Below are 27,265 nucleotides of genomic sequence, written 5' to 3'. Positions count from 1 at the left end.
CACACAAGGGATTAGCAGGCTTATATCCCGTGGATCCAATCAGGAAAGTCTATCAGCAAAACATACTTATGTTGATACAGCTATTATAATCTGCATAATTCTTCCAAGTTCACATACTTAATGGATAGCAAACAGAGTCATTACTGCTGCAACTCCATCCGTAGGATCTCTACGAGCCATTCACTGCAGTGTTTTTTATTATTCATAGCTTTAGTTATTGATTTTCAGGAGAAGATACATGCTTTTAAGCACCATAAAAGCAAGAGAGGAAAACAAATAGCACTATTCCAGGATTGATACGCTGCTCATAATAAAAGTATGGCTGTCACTGGTGGAGCCTTGACAAATTCCATGCAAAATGGCTGAGTCGCTTAAGCAGCTCGTTAAATAATTTAAAGGCAAGTTTTACTGGAGGCAGGAAAGTTCTTCCCCAAAGCCACTTCCTTCGATTTATGAGTCTGGAGTACGTTAATCAACACAAGCTGGTGCTGCATCCCAGAAGGGCACAGACCCTGTGGAGGGTTTAAGGGACGTGGGATACAGGATTTGATGAAATGTGATCCCTTCTGTGGGGGGTTTAAGGGACGTGGGATACAGGATTTGATGAAATGTGATCCCTTTGTGAGCCATGTCTGCAAGGATTCCGTGCCATGGGGCAGCTGGATGCAGTGATTATCCAAATCATGAATCCTCAAGGTGGGCCACACAAACCTGGAAAGTGCAAGGACAACTCATCCTTCCCTTTTCCCAGCTCTCCAGCACAGGATTGATCCCAAACACTTGATAATGACCCAACATCCTCCCAGGGTCAGGACTGGCTATGGAGAGACTCCACTCCTTGCTCTAAGGGATTACCACAGCACACTCCTGGAATCATTTAGGTTGGAAAAGCCCTCTAAGAGCGTCCTGTCCAATCCTAAAACCCAGCACTGCCAAGGCCACCACTAATCCACGTTGCCAAGTGCCACACCTGCACAGCTTTTAAACCCCTCCACAAAATTCACTACAGAAAATGATCAGGGAGAAGATTTCTATTGCCACACTTTCCTAATTAAGGTGCTCTTGCTTTTTCTGTGGTGGGGGGAAAAGGGTGGGAGAGGAGCCCTGGGATGAAGCTGCACCTTGGCACACCGCCCAAGCTGCAAGAGAAATTGCACTCTAAGTCACTTCCCACATAGAAAACTGCTGTCAAAACAAGGAATTGCAGGTATTTTTCCTCCTGGGAGAAGCTCTAGGTGATGATACACTCAAGGCAGTTCATTGTTTCCAGCAAAATATTTACCCATCCTGTTAAAACTCCCCCAAAGCAGCTTGGCAGCCCTTCCTGAGAACGGGCTGGTGAACAAAGCACAACTCAACTAAACTGGGAATAAACATTTAAGGACCCCCAAATTCCTCCTTTACCCCACCCTGTGCTTGTGACCTGGGTGAATGCAGGTGCTTGAGAAAAGTAAAGCACCTCAGAGAGGTGTTTTTAACCCCAAATATCGTGAATTCTCATGCTGGAGGGTTACCAGGAGCTGCTTTGTTCAGAGCACCTCCCCTCCTGAGCTAGCCAGGCTCTTTGCTCCTTGTGCTCTGCATTTCTCTATTCATAATAAGCTGTCAGATTCCTGGGCTGCACCTGTTATAAATTAAACCTTTAATTGGCCTCCCCTCCCAGCCCAAGTCAGGAACAGCAGCTCCCAACGGGTCCTTCACAAGGCAGGAAGAGTTAGAACCTGCCCAAGGACCTCTCCCACCCGCAATAAAAAAACCAGTGGGGGAACAGGGACGTTTGTCAGCTCCAGAATTGTGATTAAAAAGGGTTGGCATTGCTCTGGCAGCTCAGCATCCTCCAGCTCTGCTGTGCTGATCTACAGGCAAGGCTGCTCAGCTCATCAGAAACTCACAGCAATCCCAAATCTCTGTTGGAGAAGGAAAGGAAACAGCTGGGAAGGGCTGGAGGTAAAGGGCAAACTGAGGCACAAGGTTTAAACTCCAGCGTGGTGAAATCCAGCAGGAGAGGAGGTTGCAAATCTCTTGGAGAGTTAATCCTGGAGCAAGATAAGCCAGGCTCAGCTGCTCAGCTTTGTTAACCCCAAAAACTCACGTTGGCCCCCAGTGATGCGTATTTTGGAGCACACTTTGGAGCCAGCAACAGCTCACAGTTCCCTTGTGAAAATAATCAGAGCTGCTTCAGCATTTATTGACACCCACCTGACACAGGGCATCGGGTACTGGAGCTTGTTGAACAGAAATATTTCCAGCTGAACACACAAAAAAGGGATGGGAAACACCCAGACCACAGGGGCACAGCAGAAGCAGCTCCAGAACCCACAAACACCCCTGGATGTGCAGGAATTCATCACCCTTCTGCTTCCCACAGCATGCAAAGAGCCCAATTAAATGTCTAAAAATAGTTTTCTTTAAAAAAAAAACAAACAAAAACTCAGATTCAAGCGGAAAGATTTTGATTCAAAAATAAGGTTTCGATTAAAGAGAGTTTTCTTTGGTGCCTTATCTTCCTGCAGGACTTACACACAGCTAAAAGGCACCCTCAAAACTGACAGATTTGGGGCTACTTCTACAGTCTCACAAAATTCTTCACTAGAAATGAGCAATTCCACTTCAGGATTCCCATCCCAGCCACCTGCAGCACCCAAATCCCACCCAACACTCACTGCCACAGGCAGGAGTAACCTCTATTTCCACTTTTAGTTTATTTTTTGCACTTAACACCAACCCAAAAGCCACAACCCCACACGGGGAAGCAGCAGAAAGGCCCTGGCAAGTTTTGGGGGTGAGGAGTTTTCCAGCACCAAACACAAATATCTTTAAGAACAAACAAATCTTGCAGCAACACTTTCCCAAAACCTGGATACAACCAGATCTCTGGTGGCACTGGGGACCCTCCTCAAGCCCCCTGCTCCCCAAAGTGGCTTTAAATGAGTTTTTTTTCAAATTTCTCTTACGTTTTTGCAGTGATGTCTCATTCCTGCTGCCATCCCATGTTGTCTTTTTTGTGGGGTGCCCTCCACAGCTCCATAATCCACCTTGGGGAGCCTCTTCTAGAGAGAATTTGGGGTCTCCACAGCTCCTTAGTCACACCAGGAGAAAACCCAGGTGTATTTTTGTATATCCACAGAACGTTTAAGTCCAAATTCCTTCGGGAACAACTCCAGCACTTCCCAAGAGCTCTCACATTAGAGAATCAACACAAAGCCCCTGATCCCCCCAGCCCTGGTACAGCTGAGCAGCATCACCCCATTAATTAGTGCATGTAACGGTCCTCACTCCAATTTCACCAATCACACTTCTTCTTCTTATTATTGTTCATTAATGAGGTTACAAGGCTCAGGTGTTTTCCAGGGGCTTAGAGTTGCGTATTTGCATCAGCAACACAACCTCTTCGTTACCTTAAATTGCAGAAACCCGCAATTTTTTCCTAGTTTTAATGCCTGCATAATAAATTCAATTTTAGTTCGTATTCATACAATCAACAGTAGTATTTATCATTTAAAAAACTATGAATATAAAATCTCCTTTCATACTTTTCCTAAGGCATATAAAATGAAAGTTGTGGGAGTTTAAAGCTTGTTTCGAGCGGCTGAGAGATTTAATAATTTTTATTGTTATTATTTTTTATTTTTAGTGCTTGGGTTACGAGCACTCCTGTGAGACCTCCGGGCCGCTGGGGGGCGCTGTGGGGAGGAGGCACCGGAAGCGGAAGCGGTGAGCGGTGCTGGGGAGGCCCGGGCGGTGAGTGGGTCCCGGCGTGGCGGGTTCGGGGCCCCGCTGAGTCGGGCCCGGGGGTCCCGGGGGTCCCGGCACCTGCAGGCTGCGTGTCGGCGTTTGGTGAGCGGGTCAGGGCGGTGAGGGCTTGAAGTACCCGGCGAAGGGTCCGTTCCGTCGAGTCCCTGTGGTCGGCCGATCAAGGTCCCGGTTTGCGGGGCTCTGTGAGCCCCAGTGCCCGCCGAGGGACTGGGCTTGGTGGGATCCGTGCCTGTGCCCGGTGAGGGGCTGAGCTGTGCCAAGCCCCAGCGCTCGGCGAGGGCCCGGAGCCTCATGAGGAGCCCGGTGTGGGGGTCTTTAACGAGCCCCGGTGGGGGAACCGGGAGGCTGTGCCCCGGAACCCAGTCAGAAGTCCCGGGCTGCCGGGCTGTGTGAGCCCCGCTGTCCGGTGAGGGTCCCGGTCCGGGGGTTCTGACCCACCCAGGGCCCGCTGAGGGGTCCGGATGTGCTGGGTTCTGTGAGCCCCAGTGCCCGCTGAGGTTTCGGGGTGGTGGAGCCCCCGATCCCCGCTCAAGCAGCTCAGTGTGGGGGACCCTGCCGGGCCCTGGAGCCTGGTGCCGGCCCCTGCCCAGCCATCCCGGCTGTGACAGCTCCCCGTGCCCGCCCCGCCATGCCGGCCCAGGGCCCCGCGGGGTCCCGCCGGCCGCTGCTGGCCCTGCTGGTCGCGCTGGGCTGGCTGCTGGCCCTGCAGCTGCTGCTGGACCTGCGGGCGCTGGGGCTGCTGTGCGGGGCGCTGGCCGTGCTCGGAGCCTGGCTGGGCCCCCCGGCCCTGGGTCCCCGCGGCCGCCGGCTGCGGCTGGAGCGCTTCGTGAGCTCCCTGCGCGCCCCCGCCTGCAGCCCTGCGGACGAGGGCCGGCTGGAGAAGGAGATCGCCAGCACCGTCCGTAAGGTGGTGCGGGATTTCGTGGCCTCCTGGTACCGCACGGTGAGCAGAGAGCCGGCCTTCGAGGCCGAGGTGGAGCGGGCCATGCTGGGGCTGGCGGCGGAGCTGAGGCGGCGGATGAGGAGGGTGGACCGGCGAGCCCTGGCCCGCCGCCTGCTCCTGCTCTGCGGGCAGCACCTGCAGAGCTTCCTGCGGGCACGGGATGCCCTGAGGGCCGACCCCAAGGGGGGCCGGACGCTGTGGAGGGAGTACAGCCGGCTGGCAGGGCCGCACCCCGCTCTGCTGAGCCCCGCAGCCGAGGTGGGCTGTGCCCGGGCCGCTGTGGACACGCTGCTGCGGGCGCTGGTGCCCTGGCCGCACCTGGAGACACGAACGGGACGTTTTGTTGTGGTGGAGCTGGTGGCCTGCAATGTGCTGCTGCCGGCCATCAGGAAGATGTCTGATCCCGACTGGATCAACCTGCTGCTCATTGGGGCGTTTTCCAAGAAGCCTCGGGGTGGGAAGCCCCACCCTGCACCCCCAGTGCCCGACTCCTTGCCTTTCCCGGCGCAGACGGACGCAGCTCCTGCCGGGTTTCCCCCGTCCCCGAGGGTTGCGGAGGCGCTCAGGAGAGAGGCAGGGGCTGCTGGAGAGGAGGGAGAGGAGGTGAGCAGGTCATGCCATGCAGAGGAACCCTTCCTGCGCCCCCAAGCCCTGGGATCGCTCTTCCCCTGTGAGGGTTTGGAGCTGGAATCCCCTGCACCTGACGTGGGGCAGGACATGGAGCTGCTGGCTCCCTCCCCCGCTGGAGAGCTCCTTGATGAGCCCCCCCAGGACCCCTCTGTACCAGAGGGACCACTTGCCTCGGAAGATGGCACAGGGGACCTGGACCAGGGCCCTGGCCCCAGCTCGGATGTTGGCCTGCTTCCCACGTCTGCTTTGAGCTCCTGCCCTGACATCCAGATCGAGCCAGCGCTTGAGAAGGAGGAGGAAAGCCCAGCTGTCCCCAGGAGGTTCTCCTCACAAAGACCCTCCAGCCTGGGGAGAGATCTGGGGGCAGCAGAGGGCCCAGCACAGTTTCCCCCAGAGCCTGGGCAGAGCCTGCCCCTGCTCTCATCCTCCCCAACAGCTTCCATGAGCACCTTCAGCTTCGAGCCCCTGAGCAGCCCTGATGGGCCAGTCGTCATCCAGAACCTGCGGATAACCGGGACCATCACGGCCAGGGAGCACAGCGGGACCGGCTTCCACCCCTACACCCTGTACACCGTCAAGGTAAGGATCCCACATCCCTGCTGCCTCCTGGGCTGCTGTGTGGAGCTGAGGATTTGCTCTGTGTGTGTCTCCACAATAAATTTTGTCTGGTAGAGGGGAAATACCGGGCACCGTGGCTGTTTGGCATAGGGATTCCTGTAGGGTCCTGTGGGGCTGGTTGAATCTTTCCCTGCTTTTGTTCCATCGTGATTGGTTCCTTCATCTTGAGGGAAGGGTTGGCTGAGGAACTGCTTGGCGGGGACTGGGGATTGAGGGCCCAGCAGGGAGCGGGATTGTTTTAGGACGTGTCAGGATGATGCCTTTGCCTTCCTCCTCAGTATGAGACAGCCCTGGAGAGCGAGGCCGCGGGCAGCCTGCAGCAGGTGGCTTACCACACCGTGAACCGCCGCTACCGCGAGTTCCTCAACCTCCAGACCAGGCTGGAGGAGAAGCCGGAGCTCCGCAAGTTCCTGAAAAGTCAGTGCCTGCAGCAGCTGTCCAAGAAAATCCTTCTCCCTCTTGTCTCATTCCCTGTTCCTCTGCTCCGAGGGTTTCCTGCCCTGCTAGTGCAGCTCTGGATGCTGGGCTGTGTCTCCTGCCCACATCCTCCATTGCTCTGTGCAGAGCTGGCTGGAGGAATGATTTATTTCTTCTGGAAGCAAATTCCAGGGTTTCAAAACATTCCTCTTCCCATTCCACAACAGTTGGCTTTGTAGTTTTGCTCCATAACTGTGGATAGAAACACTGGTGTCTGTGTGTTACCTTGGGCTGTTGCCAGGCAGTGTGTGGGGATAGCCTTAATCATTAGAGCATTAAGGTTTTAATAAAGACTAAAATCTGTATTTAGATTTTAAGATTTTAAAATTTAAATTTTTAATCTTGAAAATTTTGAGATTTTAAAACCTAAAATCTTTTCAATTAAGGTTACTGTAATTTTGTTGTTTTCTCAACCTTGCCAGTGGGTTTGTTTCCTTTGTAGACATCAAAGGCCCAAAGAAACTATTCCCTGATCTGCCATTTGGAAACATGGACAGTGATAAAGTGGAAGCCAGGAAAAGCCTGCTGGAATCTTTCCTGAAGGTGAGATGTCTGTGTGCCCCTGGACAGCTTTGTGCAGGCAGTGGAGCACACCTTGTCTATTCCACATTACAAGATCAGGTTGGGAGCTCGACTCTGAAATGATCTCAGTCTCCATCTGTCCTTGCAGCAATTGTGTGCAGTCCCTGAGATTGCAAACAGTGAGGAGGTGCAGGAATTCCTGGCCCTCAACACCGACGCAAGAATCGCCTTCGTCAAGAAGCCCTTTGTTGTCTCCAGGATAGACAAGGTGGGAAAAGTGGGGAGCTGCTTACCTGAGCCCTTTCCAGCTTCCCCCAGAGATGTTTCCTAGGCTTCAGTGTCTCCTAGGAGCCAAAACCCTTTCTTTGTAGCTGCCCAGAAACCCATAAAGCTACAGAAGGTCAGAGCTCATGTAAAGAACCTATTTAATAGAAAATCCAGTGGAAGTCTCAAAACTCCTAAAGTATTTAAGTAACAAGGATCAGTCCAGTAATTCAAGGCAGTGCTGGCTTTGCAGATTGTTGTCAATGCCATCGTGGACACCTTGAAGACAGCGTTCCCCAGGTCAGAGCCCCAGAGCCCCACGGAGGATCTGAGTGAGTCAGAAGTGGATGGGAAATCCCAGACAGACGGGAAGAAAGCGACCAAGTAAGGGTTCCCTCAGCTTTGCAGAACAAGGAATTCATGCATAAACTCAGCCCATGGTGGGGAAGAACTGACTTGATGCCTTATGTGTTGGGTAGTAAATTCTGTCATGCTCTAGCTGAATTACTTTCTCCTTCCCCTGCTGAACTCAGCTATTTGAGCTCCAGTTTCTCTAAAAGGTTTCCCAGGAATGCTCAGGTTTCCACAGAAGGTGGATTTCTTCCTAAGGGAGCTCTGAGGTGCTGCCATTTGCCAGCAGAGACACTAATGCTACTGAGGAATTGCTTTTTAACCTTAAAATATGCATTGCTTATGTATGCAAGGAGTGATTGCAGAATAGAGCTGTAAATTATCTACCTGAAAAGTTCCCTTCTGCCTCTCCCATGTGTTCCACACAGTGGCCTTGCCCAGAAAACATTTAAATTATTAAATATTAAATTAAATAATTTAATTTAATTAGCTAATTAATTTAATTATATTTAATTATCTAATTAATTAGCTAATTTAATTAGCTATTTAATTAAATTAATTATCTAATTAATTAAATAATATTTATTATAGTTGTGTTTATTTATATTTTTATAACACATATATAATACAATATATTTATATTTATTATAATTACAATATTTAAGCTAATTTCATATATGTTCCTCACCAAATGTTGGTGCTGCTGCCAGTGCCCAGTATCATTGTGACTGTCTTATCAGTGATTCTTCCCTCACCAAGGAAGGGAAGATTTCTGCACAAGTATGGCTTTTTCTTTCCAAAAAGTGATGTTTTGCTGGAAAAAGCTGCTTTGGACAAAAAGACAAACTCAAAAAAGACAAGTTTGGAACCATCTTGGCTGAAAAGGACATTCCTTAATGATAAACAGGCTATTTTACAATTTGTCCCAAAATCCCAGTGTCCTCTCATATCCTCCTTCTTGTGAGTGTTTATAATTGGATTTCACAATCCTGCTGAGTGTGTTTCATCTCAGAGGCTTTTCTGAACACTTCCCTGTGTGTGCTGCACTGCTCACACCTTGCTGACATCTGCCTACATCTCCCTGTCAGCCTCTGTGTAACCCCTCCCTGTGGAATGCTGGAAAACCTTGGCTCAGCTCAGGTATACATGGGGAAAAGTGTTTTAATGCTTTTGTTGTGTGGTTTCACTGCCATCTCTTAGTTATCCTGGAGGCAGGTGCTTTTTTTGAACCACTTCAGGTCTAATCAGATTTCTTAGCTTGGATGTGGACAGCAGTAACAGGTTGTGGAGCTTGGCTGAGGCTGGAAGAGTCATGACTCAGCCTGCAGAGAAAACTGACTGTGCCATGGCTCTGCTTTTCAGGTCCAGGCTGAGATTCTCATCCAGTAAAATCACTCCAGTGCTGAGTGTGAGTGAAGCTCAGGACAGGATCGTGTACTCCGTCAGGGAGGGCAGCGCTGTAAGTTCAGATCCTTTGTGATCCTTTCACAATCCCAATCACTGCTCTGTTTGGGAATAATCAACATCCACCAGGCTTGTGGCTGCTGCAGCCTTGTTGCCACATGCCAGCTCTTTGCAGAAGGACAATAAGCAGCCCTGGTTGTGCTGTTGGCTGCACCTGGGTGCAAGGCAGGAGGTGGGAGGTTGTGTGGGCATTGCAGACCCCAGGCTCTGTGACACTAACATGCTTTTGTAGGTCTCTGGCAGCCTGTCACTGGCTGCTATGGAATCCTTCATCCAGAAGCAGGAGAAGCTGCTGGAAGCAGCCCCCAGCAAAGCTCCTGAAGGCGAGGGAGGCAGAGAAGCCAAGGAAATCTCTGTGCAGGAAGAAATGGATGGGCTGAGCACAGCAGAGCAGGGAGCACATGTGGACACTGACTCTGGTGAGCTCAGCCCCTCTGTTAGTGCTTGGATTTCTCTCCCTTGGTGCTACAGCAGCTTCAACATCTGCAGGTTCAGCTTGAAAAGTCTTTAGGGCCTGCTTTCCTGCCTGTTGCATCTTGATTGAAGGGAAGGCTAATGAGGTTTTCCAGTGCTGTTTGGTGATTGCTCTGGGTGTTGTTGCTGGTGTGAGCAAATTGGGTTTTGGCTCAGTTGTGTCACTGCAGATCTTCACCTTGCTGTGCTCAGCACAGTCACTGCACAAGGAATTTTCCTAAGGACATGCTTCTTAAACTGGCAATGTCCTAAAATCAAGCTCTTAGAAACTAAAAATTGGCCAAATTACAGTTTCCTGGTAGTTTCCAGTTAGCCTTGATATGTCCCTACACTATGAAGGGACCTTTTAAGATTAAGTTTAGATAGATTTGATGGGAGTAGCACAAATGTAATCTCAGTTCAAGGAATGATGTTCCATTTCAGATTCTAGAACCCTCCTCTGAAGCACAGGGCTGCCCCAGAACACTTACCAGATTATCCTGAACACATGCAAAAATATGTTCTCTAATCTGTTTCTTGGAATAGCTAAGCTGTATCAGCTGGAACTTCCCAAAACTTTCTCTCCAGTGGTTCAAGTTTGGCAAGCTCTGACTGAAAGCACGTGTTTGTGACAGGATAGGCCTGGTGTTCTGAAACCCAGCCTGTGCTACCAGCTTTGCCTGTAATCTTGGGACACATGCCGTGGTTTTGGGGAAACAGGAGTGGAGTTGGAGGCCAGGGTTCTGCACAGAGCAGGCCAAGTGAGCTGAACTCTGAGGGAAATGGAATGTCCATGATCTCAAATGCTTGCAGGTCTGGGATGCTTCAGGCTGGGCTGGCAGGGTGAGGGGAACAAATGTCTGGATAAAAAGGCAAACCCATGTCCCTATCTGCTCATGGAGTGACTTCTGGGAAGTGGTTGGCCAGCAGCTCTTTGAGGAAGAGGATTTGGATGCTGTGGGAATAAACAGATTGCTGATGATGCTCCCTGTGTGAGGTTATGGGGAAGCTGAACAGCCTGCTCCAGACTGCACTGGAAAGTCAAGTCTCAGCTGGCAAAGCAAATGACTTTTGCATTTGAATAACTTAGGCATGGCCCAGAGCAAGAGGTGCCAAGTGCCCTGTCTTTTCCAAGTGAAATCCTGGAATTAATTAGTCCAGCTTTTAGGATGAGGAGGAAAGGAGAGGTGTGGGGTCAGAATCCCTCTTCCCTTTCCAGTAGAAAATTGTGAGTGTAAATTACCTCAGTAGACAGAGAGGAAGGAAGATGAGGCATGAGGAGAGCCAAATTAGGGAAAGGTGTTGCACAGGATCTCACCTGGACAACAGAGCTGAGGCAGCAGCCTCTGGTCAGGCTGGTGGCCTGGGAGGGGCTGTTTGGGGCAGCTTTGTGGCACATCAAGGAGCTTGTCCAGCACAACACCTCAGGGCCAAACAGCATGAAAGTAATTCCTTAGCAAGTAGAAACTGTTTTTGCTGAAGACTCTGACATCCTCCTGAGGATCAGAGGGAGGTTTGGTGTCCCAGGTCTGTGACAGCAGAGATATTTGGGTGTGTGGGTTTGTGCTTTAACTGGTAAATCTGGGTTATCCAGATGTGGTGCATCCCCCTTCCTGCCAAGACTGGGATCTGCCACACGATGGCAGCCCACAGCCACCAACAGAGCCTGGAAAACTGTTGGAAGAAGGGAAAGGAATGGGGAAGACCAGGATAACCAGTCCTCAGCAGTGCACCTCTTCCAGGCTACAGTCACCACCTGCTTTGTCACCTGTTTTGGGCACATGGCCATCCCTGTGCACGGACTGGGATTTTATAATCCCAATGGAGAAGGTCAATGGAGAAGGAGCTGAGCCTTTGGTGCAGCCCTTGGTGGGAGACTGGGAAATCAGAGTGGGGAGGGCAGGGTCCCAGGCTGCCTGGGCTGCAGCAGGTCATCTGTGTGTGCACAAAGGGCCAGGCTGGGGAGAAAATAATGAGTTTGGGATGATGCTTTTCACCAGATTTGCCCTGAGGTGGCTTCTTCTTCTGCCCCTCCTCTTCCTCCTGGCAGACTCTGAGACAGCTTTGGCTGACCTGGCCCTGGACGTGCTTCGTCTGGTGCTGGTGGATCACTGGAGCTGGCTGTGCACAGAGAACATCCAGAAGGTCTTCAACCTGCTCTTTGGGACCCTTGTTCAAAGGTAAGGCCAAAGTGACCACCCTGGCTGCTCCCTTTGGACTCGCAGTTGGAAGTGGAGCTCGTGCAGATAAATGCTGTGTGTGCATCAGCCAGCAAGGTGCTGTAAAGCAGGTGCTCCATGAGTGTGGAGTAAACAACTTGGAGTTCTGCACTAGGAGCTGTTTTCTCTGTGAGCTGTGGTGCAGACATCAGGGAAAGGGAAGATCCAGCCCTGGAAGTGGGAGTTGTGGCTCATGCAAAGGCAGCAGTGCCCGGCACTGTGTCTCTCCAGGGAGGATTGGCCTCCTGATCTCTTGCTGCCCAGGGCTTCAGCTTGATCCTTCTGCAGAAGTAGAATAAACAGGCCCAGGGAGCAGAGACTTGACAGTGACAGCTCAGAGTGTGGTCTCTGCTCTCACTGCTTCACCCCTCTGCTCAGCCTGTGCCTGGGGCAGGGACATGGAGCAGGGACAGGCTGCCTTTCCAGCTGGGGTGCACTTGCCAAGCTTTCCTGGGGCCAGTGCCTCTGGGTGGTAAGGCTCAAGGCCAAGACACACAAACAGAGAATTCCTGTTTTTTGGTGTAGGTTGGTGACTATCACTAGCTGAGGATGTGGTTTTTTAGAGTACAAGGAAAGCCTTCCCTGAAGGGCTTGGGAGAGCAAAGCAGTGCTTTTCCCACTCCTGTGCCCTTTCTTCTCCCACAGGCATCCAAAGCCAGCGTCAGAATGTGCAGGGCAGCTCATTATAACCGAGCTGGTAACTTAAGCTGCCCTCAGCAGAGATTGCCAAAGTGCTTTGAGGTCAGGGACTGCTGTCCTTCAGTCCTGGTCTGTGTGGCAGGAGGTGGGGGTTGCTCCCTCTTCTCCAGAATGGGCTCTGCTCTCTTGGGAGCAAGCTGCAACCCAATCCGTGTGTGTAAGCACGGAGCTATGAGAGCTTCAATAGGCACATCATCACCTCCTAATAAGCTGTGTCCTGGTCACCCTGGGAGCCTGCAGCACCCACACGTGGCATTGGCATTTTCCACTAGAGAAGCTGGGATATACACAGCACATCCTGGCTCTGGAAGGTGGAGGAGCTCTCTGAGTTGTGCTGGTGGATTAGAGTGAGGAATGTATTTGTAGCTGCTCCACTTGAACAGGTCAGAGTGAGCCCACATGTCCTGCAGGCAGAGCTTTGCCTGGGGGTGATATGGGGAAGTCCTGGGACTTCTTGGTGTCCCCATCAGTTCAGGGTGCAGCTACAACCTCTTGAACAAACCCTGTCTGTGCTGAAATCCACACGTTGAGGCTGGCTCTGCTCTTGTTCTGTGACAGTCAGGAATCCCAGGGGACAGGGGAAAGAGCTGACCTATTGCCAGGAGGATGGCATTGCACCTGGATTGCTGCAGGGAACATTTTCCTCCCATTTCTGCTGCCTGTAGTTACCTCCACAGTGGAGAACTGGGAATGGGGAGCCTTCCTGCTGTTTTCCATTCACCCTGTCCCTGGGACTTGTACTCACTCGTGGCCCAGGTGGTCACCACTGTCCTGAGCAGACCAGAAGGTCTCTAGCTCAGAGCTGCCTGTGCAGGGACACAGTGTGGATTTGGTGACATTGCTCATCTATTTAATTATTTACAACTTGATCACTGCTTGGCCAGACCTGGCACTGCCATTCTGGCTGGCACTGTGTCTGGGGACCCTCTACACGTGGGGAAAGTACCAGAAACTCTTCTGGGAGCATCTGCTGTTCAAGGAATTGTTGCTCCTGCCTCAGAACAGGCAGACAAACATGGGACAGCAGATGGATTTGTGCAGTGTCTTCAACCATTGCTGGTCACAAAGTATGAATGGGCATTGTCCCTTCAAGAGATTAGATCCTTCCCTGTTCCTGTCAGTGGCTGGGTTGGGTGGTGGAGGATGAAGAGGAGGTGTCCTGGCAGTGTTCTGTAGGGGCTGCTGCTGGGTTGTATTTGGAGAGCAGGTGCTGCTCCTGCTGCCTTCTTGAGCTGCAGGATGATGGTTCTGCTCTGGCATGAGACACTCGGTGCAGAGTGATAGAAATGACCACAAAATTACAAAACTCACACCAAGAATGAGATCCAGCTTCTCCCAAGAGTCAGTTCCCCTCTTCTTGGAGGACTTTCTCCCTTGGGCTGGTCGTGCTGTGCTGTGACCACACTGTTACTGATTGTGGGGCCTCCCGACCTGCTCCATTCCCTGTTCTCTGCAAGGAGCATCCCACCACACTCCTCCTTCCCCCCTTCTCCTCAGCTGGGATATTGGAGCCAGGCACCATCCATCTCCCCCGTCAGTTCCGTGGCAGTGGGAGAGGAAGGCTCCATGACCGAAAAAGGGATTGTTGAGTAAAGGGCGGCCGCGTGTGCGAGCCCGGATCCACACTGCACTCATCCCATTATGTAACAGGGAGTGATCCTTTTTTGGAGCTGAAGGGAGAGGCGGATGGAGGGGAGTGGGAATGACCCTGGGGCCGGGGATTGCTTCCAGCAGCCTCTCTGCGTGCCGGGGCCGTGCCTGTAAACAAACCCCGCTCCCGCCTCTGTCCGGCTCCGCTTCCCTCCCGCGGGCTGGGAGGGATCATCTCCTCCTCCCCTGGGAGGCTGCAGCAGGAACCTGTTGGCAGAGGGGGGTACATGGGGCTATTCTGGGCTCCGGTGTTCAGTGGTAGAGCTAAGAAGCATTTGGAGAATCTGGGTGCTTTTTAGAGCCTTGTGAGTCAAAGAAGTGTTAAAAATACACGGCAAACATGCAAAGCACGCCGTGCTGTGACCCCACACCCTGCCCTCAGTTGTCCCCAGTGGCTGCAGGTCTGGGGTCTGCCAGTGCCCTGCAGAGCTGTGGACAGTGCTGGGGCCAGGGGACAGCCACCACCTCTGCTTCCCCTTCCAGAGGGGAGCCCCAGCAGAGTGCCAGCATCTCAAGGATGGACCTGGGAGTATTCAAGGGCAGATCCTGTTCTGTAAGCTTCTCCTGGCTCTTTCAAATGCAGCACTGCAGAAAGCCATGGCCAGCAAGCACTGAGTGGGGGGAAGGTGTCTAATCACAGCCCAGCTGTCTGTGCCCTGGAACCTGAGCAGGGCTGGGACACAGAGTCTGTGCCAGCCTAGGAAGTGCCTGTCCCTGAAAGGAGCATGTGGAACTACTCAGGCAGCTTTGCTGGTGTCCTGTTCCACTGGGCATGAGTTAAAATAAATGCAAATCATCCCTGCCTTACCCACGAGCTCAGCACTGCTTGGCTTCCTGTTTGCTTTGGGTCATTCCCGTGTTCCTCCAGGCTTTGTCCATGTCTCCTCATCCCTTGGCAAAACTGGAAGATTTGAGGAGGTGATATTCCAGGTGTGAGCTGTAGGTGGAGAACCAGGGATGCTTTGAGACTGACTGCAGGTGTCCATCATGCTTTTGAGAACTGGTTCTTACAAGTTCATGCTGTTACCTTGGTGCTGGGCTCTTCTGGTGTGTTGCTGTCAGGCTGAGTGTCACAGGCACTTGTTAGTCAAGAAGGTCTGGAGCTTCAGAGAGCTGCTGGCTCGGTGCTTTTTTCTGATTTTCTCTTTGGTTTTCTTTGATCTCTGTGCCAGCAAAGAGCCTTGGCAGCCACCTTGATCCTCTTGACTGGAAAGTGCCACCAGCAAAGAGTGGTGCCTGACCCTCTTCAGTGTCCCTGAGTGAAGCTGGAGCAGCCAAGCAGCCCTGGGCTGGCAGTGCTGGGAGCACAGTGCCTGTGGGCAGGGAGTTCTGCCAGCCCTGGGGCCATGGAGGGGCCATGTCTGACAGCTGAGGGTGTTCCCACCTTCCTTTGGCTTCCTGGCTCCAGGTACCACTCCAGCCTCAGGCAGCCCCTCTGAGTTTTGCTGGCAGAAACAACCAGGCAGAAATGCAATATCAATGCAGCTGGGGCATCTAAATCCACTCATTCCCCTGGTTTGTTGCTTGGGGAGTGGATTTGGGCATGTTTGATGAGGAGCTTTGCAGCTGCACACGGAGGGGCTGTGCTGGCAGGCCCAGGTATGTGGCAGCAAAGTCCCTGTCCCTAAAAACAAGCCTCAAAGCAGTGGGGGAGTTGGGAATTAGGGGAACCAACCTCATGGCATCTTACTCCTCATTTCTGGATTTGCCTGTTTGTGTTGTAGCCGTGAGGAGCAGCAGGAACTGCAGCCTGTGGTATGTCAGTAAAAGCGATTTCAGGACTCTGTGTGTCTTCGTGTGTATGTGTAAAGTAAATAAAATCAGCTTGGAAATGGGCCTCGATTCAGTTGTCTCCAAGCACCTGGAAATTTTGGATCTGGCTTTGAATCTCTGTCCCAAACAAAATTTTTTTCCCTCTTCTAGAAGCAGCATTCTTCCAAAAACAGCCACTAGAATGAAGCCAGCACTCCATGCTTTGATAATAATTGCAACATTATTTTAACTCTGATTCTGTTTCAACTGTTAACCATGCCAACTTTCTTCCTGGATTTAAAAAAGCTCAACAACTTCCTATTTCAAATAGAACAAAGAAGAAAAGGATTGAGGGGAAGTAATGTCTCCCTGTTGGTTTTAGTTTTCCCTGGTTTTAGAGGGGTTAATAGTGGATTTATGTATTTTGGTTCTGAAGTGGGCTAATGAAGCAATTGTTCCAAGCAGGGCCTGGCTGAGGCAGCCTGGCCTCTCCCTGGGGCACCACTGAGAGCTTAATTGGCTCAATAAATACTCAAAGATGTTATCAAAAGCCAGGATGCTTTGTGAAAAATCAAGGAGGTTTGGGGACGATTATTTTAATCACGTACCTTTCCCCCCCATTTCCTGAGCCTCAAGGCATCACAGGAAGATCTAGGTTGGGAAAAGCAAAATCCAGAGCAATTTGGTTAATTCACTGCAGGGTGAAGACATTGGAGTCCTGGGAGTTTCCATGATTGCTTCTTGCAGCAGGTGTGTTTTGAGGGAGCAACACATAAAATGGCACAGAAATCCCAGCACCAAGGGGTGGTTTCCTCCCTGCAGGGATGAATGATTGCCTACAGAAGAGAATGATGTATTTGATGTATTTTTTTCCTCTCTGCCCCACAGTAAGATGTCCTGCACATCTCCCAGAGCTTCTGCCTGGGTCAAGCAGGTTGGAAAATCCCTCTGCCCAGGATGTTCCCAGCCAGGTCCAGGACAGGTTATTTGCAGCTCTAAAGGTTCACAGGGCAGGAACATTTCAAGGAGAATTTACTTTGTGCAGAAGTTTAAAAGGCCTCAGGATGCTTCGTGTTCTTTGATTTATGGAGGGTTTTTTTCCTCTTCTTTCCTGTTTCCTTCCTCAGCACAGGAACAAGTGTGAGGTTGATTTGAAGGTGCTGAGCTGAGTGTGCTGCATGTGTTTCTGCAGTGTGGAGAGGGTGGATTTAGGCTCAGGTAACAGGTGCTGAAAGCTGAGCCTCAAGACAAAAACTCTCCATTTGTGTTTTTCAATTCTTGCTGTGCCCACTGCAGCTGTTGCTTCATTTTCACAAGGTTTCCTCAGAAGGGTTTTGCAGTCAAAGCACTGAAATGTTGCTCCACTTGAACCCTTGAGTTAAGGATAATCTTGTTATCCTTATGTTGTAATTATCTGAGGAGGAATTTGGGGAACAAGAACTGGTAAGGCAGGGATGGTCTGGTGATTTAAGCACCAGATTTTCTTAATTTCAGAGTCATGCTTGAATGCCTCTTTGCAGATGTTGCTTTTTTTCTTCAATCCTTTTCACTACGTTGGTCCCACAGGCCTTTTTTGAGCTTCTGGATATCCACACTGTATTCCTTAGGGAAAGGGGGGCTGTGTTTGGGGTGGGCAGCAGTCAGTGTTGAGCTGGACATGCTAGTTCATGTATATTTTAGAGCTGTTTGTATTTATACAGCTAAAGCAGAGAGGTTTTCTCCTCTCTGTTGTCTTCTAGCCTGGCCTTCAGTGTGTTTATTTAAATCCTTAAAACCCCTGGGTTTGAGGAAATCACAATTGCTGTTGCTTCAGATTTCAATTACAGTCAGCATATTTAACTTGACTGGTCCTTAGCTGAAGTGATCTCAGTCCTTATCCTCACCTTGATGGAGAGCAGAGCTTTACCCACTTCTGGCAGTTGTAAGTCTGGAGAGTGTTACATCTCTTAGCACATCTTTAATGTCCAGACTTGGCAAATCCAACCTGTCCAGGCTTTGCTTGCTGAGCTGAGCTCTCTGCATAGTCCAATGAAGTCAGTGGATCCAGCCAGGTAAAACCAAGCCCATTGAGAGTTCCTGACCCCCAGGCTGCCTTCCCTCCCTCCTAGCAGCCCTTGTTGTTCCCAGGAGCCCAAGGAAGGCCAAGGTTTTCACCCCCCAGGCATTGTTTTTTCATTCCCAGGACCTTTTTATCATAATGGACCCCATCAGCTGACCTTGGAGTTGCAGCTTAAACCGTGGCATTAATTTTGCTCTTTTTTAGCAGCCATTTCATTCCTCCACCAGCAGCTATTTCAAACAGAGGTCCCTTACAGCATGGGCAAGTTATGCCCCTCCAGATTATCTTCCAGGCCTCAGTAGCCTTTGCAGTCTGGCTCTTTGCATTGGGCACTATCAGAGCATTCTGAGCCCAGGAGGTCACTTTATCTATTTCTGGTCTCAGCCTAAGTGTAAGGAGATGGTTCTGTGATGGGTTTATTTTTCTCTTTCTTATTAAAGCTATTTCTTCATGAAATACCAGAATGAAAATAGTAACTCATCAGCCATCCAAAAATATAAATAAAAAAATAAGAGAGGTCTATTTATGTTTCTTGGCGGATTTATTTCTACCTGGGAGCAGCGTGTGTGTGCTTTCAGTGTGGCACATGAATCTCAAAGGCTTAGGCCTTTAATAGCACAAAAAATCATCTGTGACCTGCTGGTGAAGGTCAGCTTTGAACCAGCAGATATTTGGAGTTCCTGAGGTGTTAATCTCAATCATGGTGCTACAAGTCTGCATGATGGAAAGGTCAATTTGCCATTTTCTGGGCTTTACTCAGGTAGGAATTTTCAATAAAGTTGGTGTGGCTCTCTCTGAGTTGCAACTGTGGGAGTTGAGGGGGCATTCTTGGGATGTCCTGTGCAGGGCCAGCAGCTGGACTTGACTTTGCTTGTGGGTCCCTTCCAATTCAGGATATTCTGTGGTACTGTGAATTACTTTGCTCCTCATGGTTTAAATGCTGCTGGTGTGGCCTCTGTGTGTGTTGGAATGGAATGTGATTCCCCAAAATGGGTGTTGATCGTTGACTGTGGTTGAGAGGAGGGAGGAAAACTCTTCATGACAGGTCACTGCGTTCTGAGATTTTCTTTTGAAGCCTCAGCTGTTCTCCCAGAGTGGATTTAGAGCCACATGGACCAGTCTTGACAGTTCTCCTCTTCCCAGTGCCTTTGGAATGGCTCCACACACGGACAGACTGGCAGAAGGGAACTCTGAGCTTCAGTCTGTGTTCCATTTGCACCTGCCTTTGGTTTCTCCTTTTCTTGTCCCATTTCCTGTTTAGTTCCTTGACTTTTCCTTGTAAACTTTGTGGGTTTGGATACTCCTTCCCCAGCTGTTTGAGCACCGTGTACTGGGGCAAGTTGGCTTCTTCTCAGGAGCTGTGCAAGACCCATGGAGCCATTCCCAGATCCTGCCCTGTGCTTCCCAAAGCTGCCAGCCTGAGGAGGAAAATCCATCAATGGTGTTTCACAACTGTGGCAATCCAGACCTGTAAGCACTTGCCTGCTCACAGTCTGTGCAGTGTGATCACACTGAGGTGTTACTCGGGGGCTTTGTTGCCTCATTCCGGTGTTTTCAGGGATGTACACGAGCTGGAAATGGGGTTGTTTGTGTGGGGCCTTCCAGCATTTGTCAGTTCTCACCTTGCTCTTGAACTGTCTGGAAATGTGTGTTGTCCTCTGTAGGTTCAGCTTTCTCTCTTGTCCACTATTAACTTGATTTTATTGCTATTTTAGGAACGTCCCTACAAAAAAATCTTGTTCTTTGCTTTCTGCAGCCTTTTAAAGGCTGGAAAGTGGCTGTTACTGTGATGGGTTTGGAGTAAATGCTCAGTGTGATCCCCCTTGGTGCAGGGGTGACTCTGCAGCTCTGTCCCCAAGTCTCTGAAGTTCTGTTCCTTGTCAGATGTTCTCTCAGCTAGGAGAGCAGGTTGTGTAAGAAAACATGTTAATGAAAAACCATGTTAATGAAAAACCGTGTTAATGAAAACTCTTGCCCCTAGAGAAGTCACACTTTAACGCTTTAATTTGGTTGGGAATAGCTGGAGGGTTTACCACGATCCAGAGTGTTAAAATCTGCTGATGGCTGGAGATTAAAACCCTTTCCATTTTATTTCCAATGTGGCTTTTCCCAGGCAGGGCTGGGATGTGACATTTTGTCCTCTAAGACAGATGGAAGGTTTGCACCTCTGGCATTACCTCATAGCAGCGTCTGTGCTCCGTGTCCGTGGCGATGCTGAGCATGAGGGATGCACTTCCCCATTTCCAGTGCCAGTCCTGGGAGCACCAGGAACATCACCTGTGTCCCTTGCTCTGAGACATTCCAGCCCTTACCACTGCACTGAGACTCCTTTTCAGGATTTTAAATGTCCTTTGCTTTCCAGCTGCCATTTCCTAGGTGTGCATCCCTCAAGAACTGCTGTTTGCACCTCATTTCCTGCTGCCTAAAGCCAGGCAGTCCCATCTCACATGATGCCAACCTGCTTCCTTTGCCCTGCTTACCTTTGGGTGTTGCTGTTCCCCACTCCCCAGCTGTGGGGAAGGACACCCTTGGCCCGAGTGCCTGGCCCAGGAAGAATGCAGACAGTCTGGCAGAGCGCAGGTTAAATAAAGTTTGCCTTGGCAGGGCTCTTGGATGTACTCGGAGCTGCCGGGGCGTAGTGGTGACGGAATTGCAAGCACGAACACCAGCTGCCAAGAGGAATGGGTCTCCTGGCCCTGCTGGCTGACTCCTGTCCTCTGGGAATCTTGAGGAACTGGCCAAATCACAAGTCTTTTCCCTGCCCCAGTGCCGTGCCGACACTCCCAGCTTCGCTCCGGAGCCTCGCGCCAGTGAGGCCGACAGTGCTGCACCCCGAGCGCTGCTAAATCAGGGAACCATCCTGTGGGATTCATCCATGGCCTCTCCTGGCTCTGAGGGGAAGGATTTCAGGCAGTGCAAGTCCTGACTGATGGCTGTGGCTCGTGCTGTGACATGGGAAGAGATTTCACATCTGGGCAGGATGGTCCATCCGTGTGGTTGGTTCAGGAACTGCCTGGCCAGCCCTTGAGTGGTGGGGACACAACATCCCAGTGCAGCTGCAAACACCTCCAAGCCCTTCTGTGGAGCAGGGATTTGGGGATTTGCAGGTGGTTACTGTAGAAAGGGCACAGTCCTGCCCCAGCAGGAGGGACCATCAGCACTTCAGTTGGATTTTGGATGGGAGCAAAAAAATTCTTGGCTGTGAGGGTGGGGAGACCTTGGTACAGGGTACCTGGAGAAGCTGTGGCTGCCCCATCCTTGGAAGTGTCCACGGCCAGATTGGATGGGGCTTGGAGCAACTTGGTCTAGTAGAAGGTGTCCCTGTCCAGGGTGGAATGAGATGAGCTTTCAGGTCCCAAAATCAAACCATTTGGGGATTCTGTTATTTCACTGCTTATCATCAGTGGGTGGAGCTGGACTGGGCAGCAGGGCAGCAGGATGTTCATGGTTTGTCATCCTTGCAGTGTGTTTTAGTCTCCAGGAAAGACATCCTTGACTGTGTTGGTAGCAGAGGGACTGATGAGAGGAGCAGAGGCTGCCAGAACAGGGCTCATGTCCTTCCAGTCCTTCTTGAGGGTTGTTTGTAGTTAAACACCAGTTCCTCCAGCTCTATCTCAGACTGTGCTTGGAGACAACTTAGGAGCTTCAGGCCAGATGTATCCCTGAGCTGGGCTTCCTTTAGTGACCAATGATTCACTTGGGTTCCTGTGATTAGCAGGGTGATGAGGCTTTTCATGGCCTTTGCTTTTCCCATTTGTCTGTAACACCAAAAACATATCCCATTGTTGGTGCATGGAAAACTCAGCTAATAAATACTTGTGAAAATCTTGGGTGTACAGACATGAAAACTCCATGTTAACAAATCCAAGGAAGCTGATTCACCCCTCCAGGGCTCTTGATGGGTGGAAATATCCCAACTTGGTTCCAAGCCAGACTTTTCCTGACCTTTCTCTCTCTCCCTGTTCCTGCAGGTGGCTGGAAGTGCAGATGGTCACCCTGACCTGCACCCAGCGCTGGGTCCAGTACCTCCAGTTGCTGCAGGAGTCCATCTGGCCTGGAGGAGTTTTACCAGCAGTGCCTAAACCCCCCAGGACAGAGGAGCAGAAGAAGGCAACAGCAGAGCAGGCCCTGCAGAGCCTGATGGGGATCCTGCCCAGTAAGTGTGTTCTGGAGATTTGTCAGCTGCCCTTGGGATGGGAAAGTGGCTGGGGAACACTCCAGTGCACTGGGATCTGTGGAAATGTGGTTAAATGCAGAGATGGAGGCTGCTCGTGCCAAGGCACTGGGGAACCTTCATGACCCTTGAGGTTTGATGGTTTCCTGCAAGCAGAACTCGGAGTTTTCCAGTTCTGGATAGTTTGTGTAAGGATTTGGGAAGCAGCCCAGCTCGGAGGGAAGGGATGCATGTCTGGGAGACTCCTGTGTGTAGCCAGGCCGTGATTCAGTGCTCACAGTTCTGCTCCAGGGCAGGGCTCAGGACAGCTCTGCTCCCACCTGCTGCCAGAGGGTGCCATGGTGAGGAAAGTCACCATGCAAAGCCTCTGCCTTTTCCACTGGCCTGAAATCCCAAGCCCAGCTGCACTGGATTTCCCTCTCTTGAAGTTTGACACGGGGACCTTTGGCATTAAAGCAGCTGCTGCCTAATCCATTGAGTGCAGTCTGAACTTTTAACTCCTTGATGTAGTGTAAAGGGCCCTCACTGTCCTTTGAGAATGAAAAAGCACTGTTGGTATGTGCCCTTCTAGCCAGGAATGCTTTCCTGGCACTCCCTCCTGTCCCAGCCTCAGAGCACCATCGTGAGCTTTGATTCAGCACCCACCAGGAGAAGACTGACCTGTGGAAATATGCAATTCCTAAAGCTTTGTTTCCAACACTTACAGATGTGATCCAAGAAATCCTTGGGACCAGTAAGTGTCGGATGAGCTGGAACCTGGTGCTGGAGTCTCTGAGCCAGCCTGTGATAAACAGGTATGTGATTGTGTTCTTTACCCTGGTGGGGTCTGAGAGCTGTGCCCAGGGTTTCCCAGTGCTGCTTGGCATCAAACTCAGCTTAAAATTCCAGACTTGCAATATCAGGGAGCATCTGCATGTCCAGGACCTCAGTGTGGCTGCAGATTATTGAGCCAGTCACGTTAGTTATGTTGTTTGGCCTGCTTAGTTAGTGGATGTCAGGGAAGTAAGACAAATCCTGGTTTAGTTTGGTTCTGGAGGAGCTGGAGGTCTGTGTAGGGGGTGTTTCTGTCTATTCCCAGTGCTGTGAGTCTGGAAGACGAGGGTTTGGTGATGGACAGCAGAACATGAGGGTCAGACTGGACATCAGGAGGTATTTCCTCACTGAAAAGGTTATTAAACATTGAAAAGGGCTGGCTGGGATGGTGTTGGAGTCCCCATCTTCTGAGGTGTCCAGGGAACAACAGGATGTGGCACTCAGTGCTCTGCTCTGGTTGACAAGGTGGGGATTGGGCACAGGTTGGACTCAATGATCTCATTCTTTTCTGTCTTCAATGATCCTGTGATCCTGTTAAACACATGTTTTGCTCCAGAAGATGCATTTGTGTTTTCTGTGCTGCTCAACAGCTTCAACACTCACTGGTTTGGGGGAGGTGAGAAAAGGCTGAACCACCTCTGCAAACATTTCTCCTGGGGACCCAGTATTGTTCTCTCTCCCCTGGAACACTCCTTCCTAGTGCTGGGCTTTGCTTCCCACAGCCTGACCAGCCTGAGATTTGTCTTTTCTCCATTCCAGGCACCTGGTGTTCTGCCTCCTGGACATTCTGCTGGAGTTCTTGGTTCTGAAGGAGCCTGAGGCTGCAGCTGCCACACCGTGTGCCTGCAGTGGCCTGGACAAAGGTGTCCCAGCACTTTAACCAGGGCTGGTGCCCCAGCAGTGGAGAAGTGCCACAGGCATGGAGGGATTGGATTTTCAGCCTTTATTGAACATGCCTGGAAGCTTCTTGTAAGGAATTTCTCCAGCCAGTGCTAAATGAAGCTGCTTCCAGACTTCTCTGTTCCAGCTGGGTGGTGGATCAAACCCAGAGTGAGGGGTCAAAGATGTTGTGCAGCATCTGTTCCATTGCTGACCTGATGGAGAGCCTGGAATGAACCAGCCTAACCAGTTGGAGAAGGATCCACAAACCCCAAGGGCCTTGTCCCACCCTTCTGAACATCTCTCACATCTACAGGCAGAGAAGGCAGGAGATTTGCTTTTGTGCTGTGGGGTCCACCTGGCACTGAGAGAGTTGGTGTGATGGGATGTTGCTGATGAATGTTTCTGCAGGTGAAGGGAGGTGCAGTGCTGTCCCTGCTGTGTGAGCAGCCTGCCCTGTGCCTGCTCTGCACCACCCACGGCACCAGAAGGAAGATGAGGAAAGGATGGAGTGTGGAGATGTGGCCTGAACTTCAGCATCCAACTCTCCAAATACCCGGAGGTGAGAGCAGGGCTCAAAGGTGCTGCCCTGCCCTGGGGACACAGATCAGCTGCTTCTCCCTTCCACTGCTCTAGTTCTCCACTGAACAGTAGGGTGCAGGCAGGCTGTGATCCTGGGAAACAGACTCTCCTCTGGCTAGGGAGGAGTGGTAGCTTGGCTGAACTTCAGGATTCGCTTATACTGTGCTGTCTGAGTCACCTTTTAGTCCCTAGGATAATCACCTGGAAGGCACAGGACAAAAGGAGCTGACCCATGTGGGGCACAGCAAGTAAATCAGCTCTGGATGATTTACTCCAGCTCAGGAAGCTGTGGAAGAGGAATGAGTACCCTGAGCCCAGGGGGAATCCTGGGTGTGTGTCATGGACAGGCAGTGGGTTAGAGCCCAGCAAAGGGCCTGTGAGCACTGCCTGAGCCCTGCTGTTCACTGGGCTTTGCTTTGCAGTGCTGCTGCTGCAGCAGCTCCGAGCAGGGCTCTGGGAAGCTGCTCAGGTCATGGAACGTGGATTTGGAGCTGCCAAGTTGTCCAGGACTTGAGTGGTTTTGTGAGCATTTAATGTTGCTCAGCAATCAGGTTCCTGTGAGTGCAGGAGGACTCAGAGTGCACCAACAGACCAGTCTGGTGACCTTTGGTGTATTTTCTGGGAGAAATAGGGGCTGAGCAGTGCTGGCTGTGGCTGCTGGAGGTGTTCTCTGCAGATCAAAGGAGACACCACGCAGGATCACGTGTAGTGTCTGTGCTGCAGGACCAGATGGGTTCATCTCTCACAGCCATGGAAGAGTTGGTTCTGCATGCCTGCAGTTCCTTGGAGCTGGATGCTCCATGGTGTGTTTGGACAGAAGGCATTTTAACTCCAGCATTCCTGTTCTGCTCTTCCCAAAGGAGCTGCTCAATAATGGATACACAACAGTGTGAGCTACTCTGTGCTTCTGCTGTGTGAAAATACAGGGAGGGATCATTTTGCTGCAAGCAAACAGATTTTTAGGGAGCTGTAAGGACATCCCAAGGGCAGGCAGAATCCAATGTCATGAAGAAAATCAATTCTGCATCACTCTTGGAGCCATTTCTCTCCAGGGAGGCTTTGGAGATGGCTGGAGTGGTTGGAGATGGAATGGAGGATTGGCCACCTGCTTGGAGAAGAAAAGAGGTGTTTGCTAAGTAATTTAAGAGTGGCTGAGGTAGAGATTGCTTTGGGATAATCCCAAATGGCCAAGCAGCAGTCTGGGAAGCAGGACTCGGATATATCCTTAAATATCTGCTTGGAGCAGCTGCTTCACCTTGTCTGTCACTGCCAAGCTCCTGTTTCCCTCCTTTTTCCTCCTGTTTCCATTTCCCACCCCGGGAGGGGGACAAGGCCCCATCAGCCAGAGATGATGCAGCAGAGCCCTGTTACACTTGGTGACTTCCCACATGTTCCTGGTGCTCTTGTTTGCTGTTGCTTCCTAATTAATTGTGTGGCTTCGGAGCTCCAGGACTGTGGTCTGTCATTGATTAAGGATAATATATATAAAATTTATATATAAATATAAAAAATAAGAGGCTTGGCTGAAGAGGATCATGGAGAACAAATTATCCATTGCCAGCTCCAGGTTAGAGCAAAAGTCTAAAACAGTCCCTGTACACACTGGATGTGGCACTGGAAGGATGAGCTGACACTTCTCCATTGCCAGGAAGCCCAAATTCTCCCTGCTTTTAACCCCCATCTCTGAAATGATGCAAATGACTGAATATTCAGTCCTCCAGGTAAAAACAGTTTGTGATTACTGCCAGTTTGGGAGCTGGTGCTTTGCTGGGCTGGTGCAGCGATGATTTGGGGTTGTCCAGCAGCAACATCCCACTCTGTGTTGAGGTACAAAGAGCTGGGACACAGAGAGGGAAAGGAGGTTGACTTCTGAGCACTCTCAAGGCAGAGAGGATTTGGGAACAGACCTAAGGAGTTTGAATTGCAAATTGGTTGTTTTACTCTCAAGAATCCCCTTTCTTGTCTCAGATATGAGGGGTTTGAGCCCTTTCTCATGCTCTCACTGGCTGGGCTTCAAATTCCCATTCTCTCCTTGGGAGATGGTAGTGCAGCCTTAGAGCTGAGGGAAAGTGCCCAGGAGCAAATAACCCCTCTCTGCATCGTGTTGTTAAGGAGTAAAACAAATCCAATAAAAAGCTCAGCTTTTCCTTTTACTGTGAGTTCTTTGCCTCAATGTGATTTTGGGATTAAATTGAACACAATGGTGGCAGATACAAACTTCTGCATTCAGGTGGGCTGAAAGTTTATTTCCATTGGACTAAGATTAGAAAAACTGCTTTGGTAAAACAAATAAAGTCGACAAAAAAAAACTTAAGCTCACACAGTGTGTCATATTCCCAGCAAGCTCCTTTTTTTCTGCAGGAATTTGTAGAAGGAATTTGCAGAAGGCTCCAGCCACTTCTCTGAAGAGCAGGTGGTGAGAGCAGCCAGATTTGATCTCAATAAAGAGTTTCAGCCTCGTGTCACGTTAGGTAAAGAGCAGTACCTGCCTCAGGTGGGTGCTCAGCTCTCCCTCTCCAGGTCCTTCTGGCTCTGTGTGATCTGCCTCCAGCCCACCACTTGCTGATTTTGTGTTTCCTTTCCCACTGCCTCAGTTTCCCACAGCTGACTGGAAGCTTCCTGGAAGCAGGGATTGCCCCTATGTATGGCTGAGTGCAGTGGTGTAGAGCTCCAAGGTGTCACTCTAAGTTAAATAACTGTTTAACTGTGTTTTTAGGGGAAAAAAGTCCTGCCATGCACTGACTCCCTGTCCTATTTCCTGTACTCAACCCTTTGTCTCAGCTATTTGTGGTGCTGTTGGAGTCTGTGTGGAATTGTGCTGCCTGGAAAACCCATTTCATTGTTAAATGGGGAGCAAACCTTCACTCCCATGTATTTGTGTGCAATAATACTTTATTTCAAACTTACTTCTCTGTCAGAGTCTAAAATTTGCCTTTGGTCTCTTCCTCAGGAAGAGAAGA

The 27,265-nt window shown here is 50.6% G+C and overlaps 1 protein-coding gene across 2 annotated transcripts; it reads left to right on the top strand.

Annotated features, from left to right (window-relative positions):
* Positions 1–3,700: 3,700 nt before the first annotated feature.
* Positions 3,701–26,458, top strand: SNX19 (sorting nexin 19). Of its 2 annotated transcripts, XR_009279543.1 has the most exons (12): positions 3,701–5,908; positions 6,226–6,364; positions 6,867–6,967; positions 7,095–7,214; positions 7,464–7,594; positions 8,924–9,020; positions 9,258–9,444; positions 11,529–11,658; positions 21,829–22,013; positions 22,738–22,825; positions 23,604–24,285; positions 25,358–26,458. XR_009279543.1 is itself a non-coding variant. In XM_058856984.1 (11 exons), exons 1-11 carry the CDS (start codon positions 4,385–4,387, stop codon positions 23,722–23,724), a joined length of 2,823 nt encoding a protein of 940 aa, XP_058712967.1. In that variant the 5' UTR covers positions 3,701–4,384; the 3' UTR covers positions 23,725–26,458. The 2 variants fall into 2 exon arrangements, 1 of the variants encoding a protein (XP_058712967.1); XM_058856984.1 differs by having other exon boundaries at positions 23,604–26,458.
* Positions 26,459–27,265: the final 807 nt, after the last annotated feature.

This window comes from Poecile atricapillus, chromosome 25, assembly GCF_030490865.1.
Source record: "Poecile atricapillus isolate bPoeAtr1 chromosome 25, bPoeAtr1.hap1, whole genome shotgun sequence".
Classification (NCBI taxonomy): Eukaryota; Metazoa; Chordata; class Aves; order Passeriformes; family Paridae; genus Poecile; species Poecile atricapillus.
Note: the sequence above shows the minus strand (reverse complement) of the source record. Positions and strands in the feature narration are given on the sequence as shown.

What these genes read in the sequence shown, in the direction of transcription:
- SNX19 (XM_058856984.1), top strand. Translation starts at nt 4,385, where the DNA reads ATGCCGGCCCAGGGCCCCGCGGGGTCCCGCCGGCCGCTGCTGGCCCTG. An exon ending in CCGTCAGGGAGGGCAGCGCT is followed by an intron (nt 9,021 to 9,257) that starts GTAAGTTCAGAT and finishes ATGCTTTTGTAG; the next exon opens with GTCTCTGGCAGCCTGTCACT. An exon ending in CCTGATGGGGATCCTGCCCA is followed by an intron (nt 22,014 to 22,737) that starts GTAAGTGTGTTC and finishes CAACACTTACAG; the next exon opens with ATGTGATCCAAGAAATCCTT.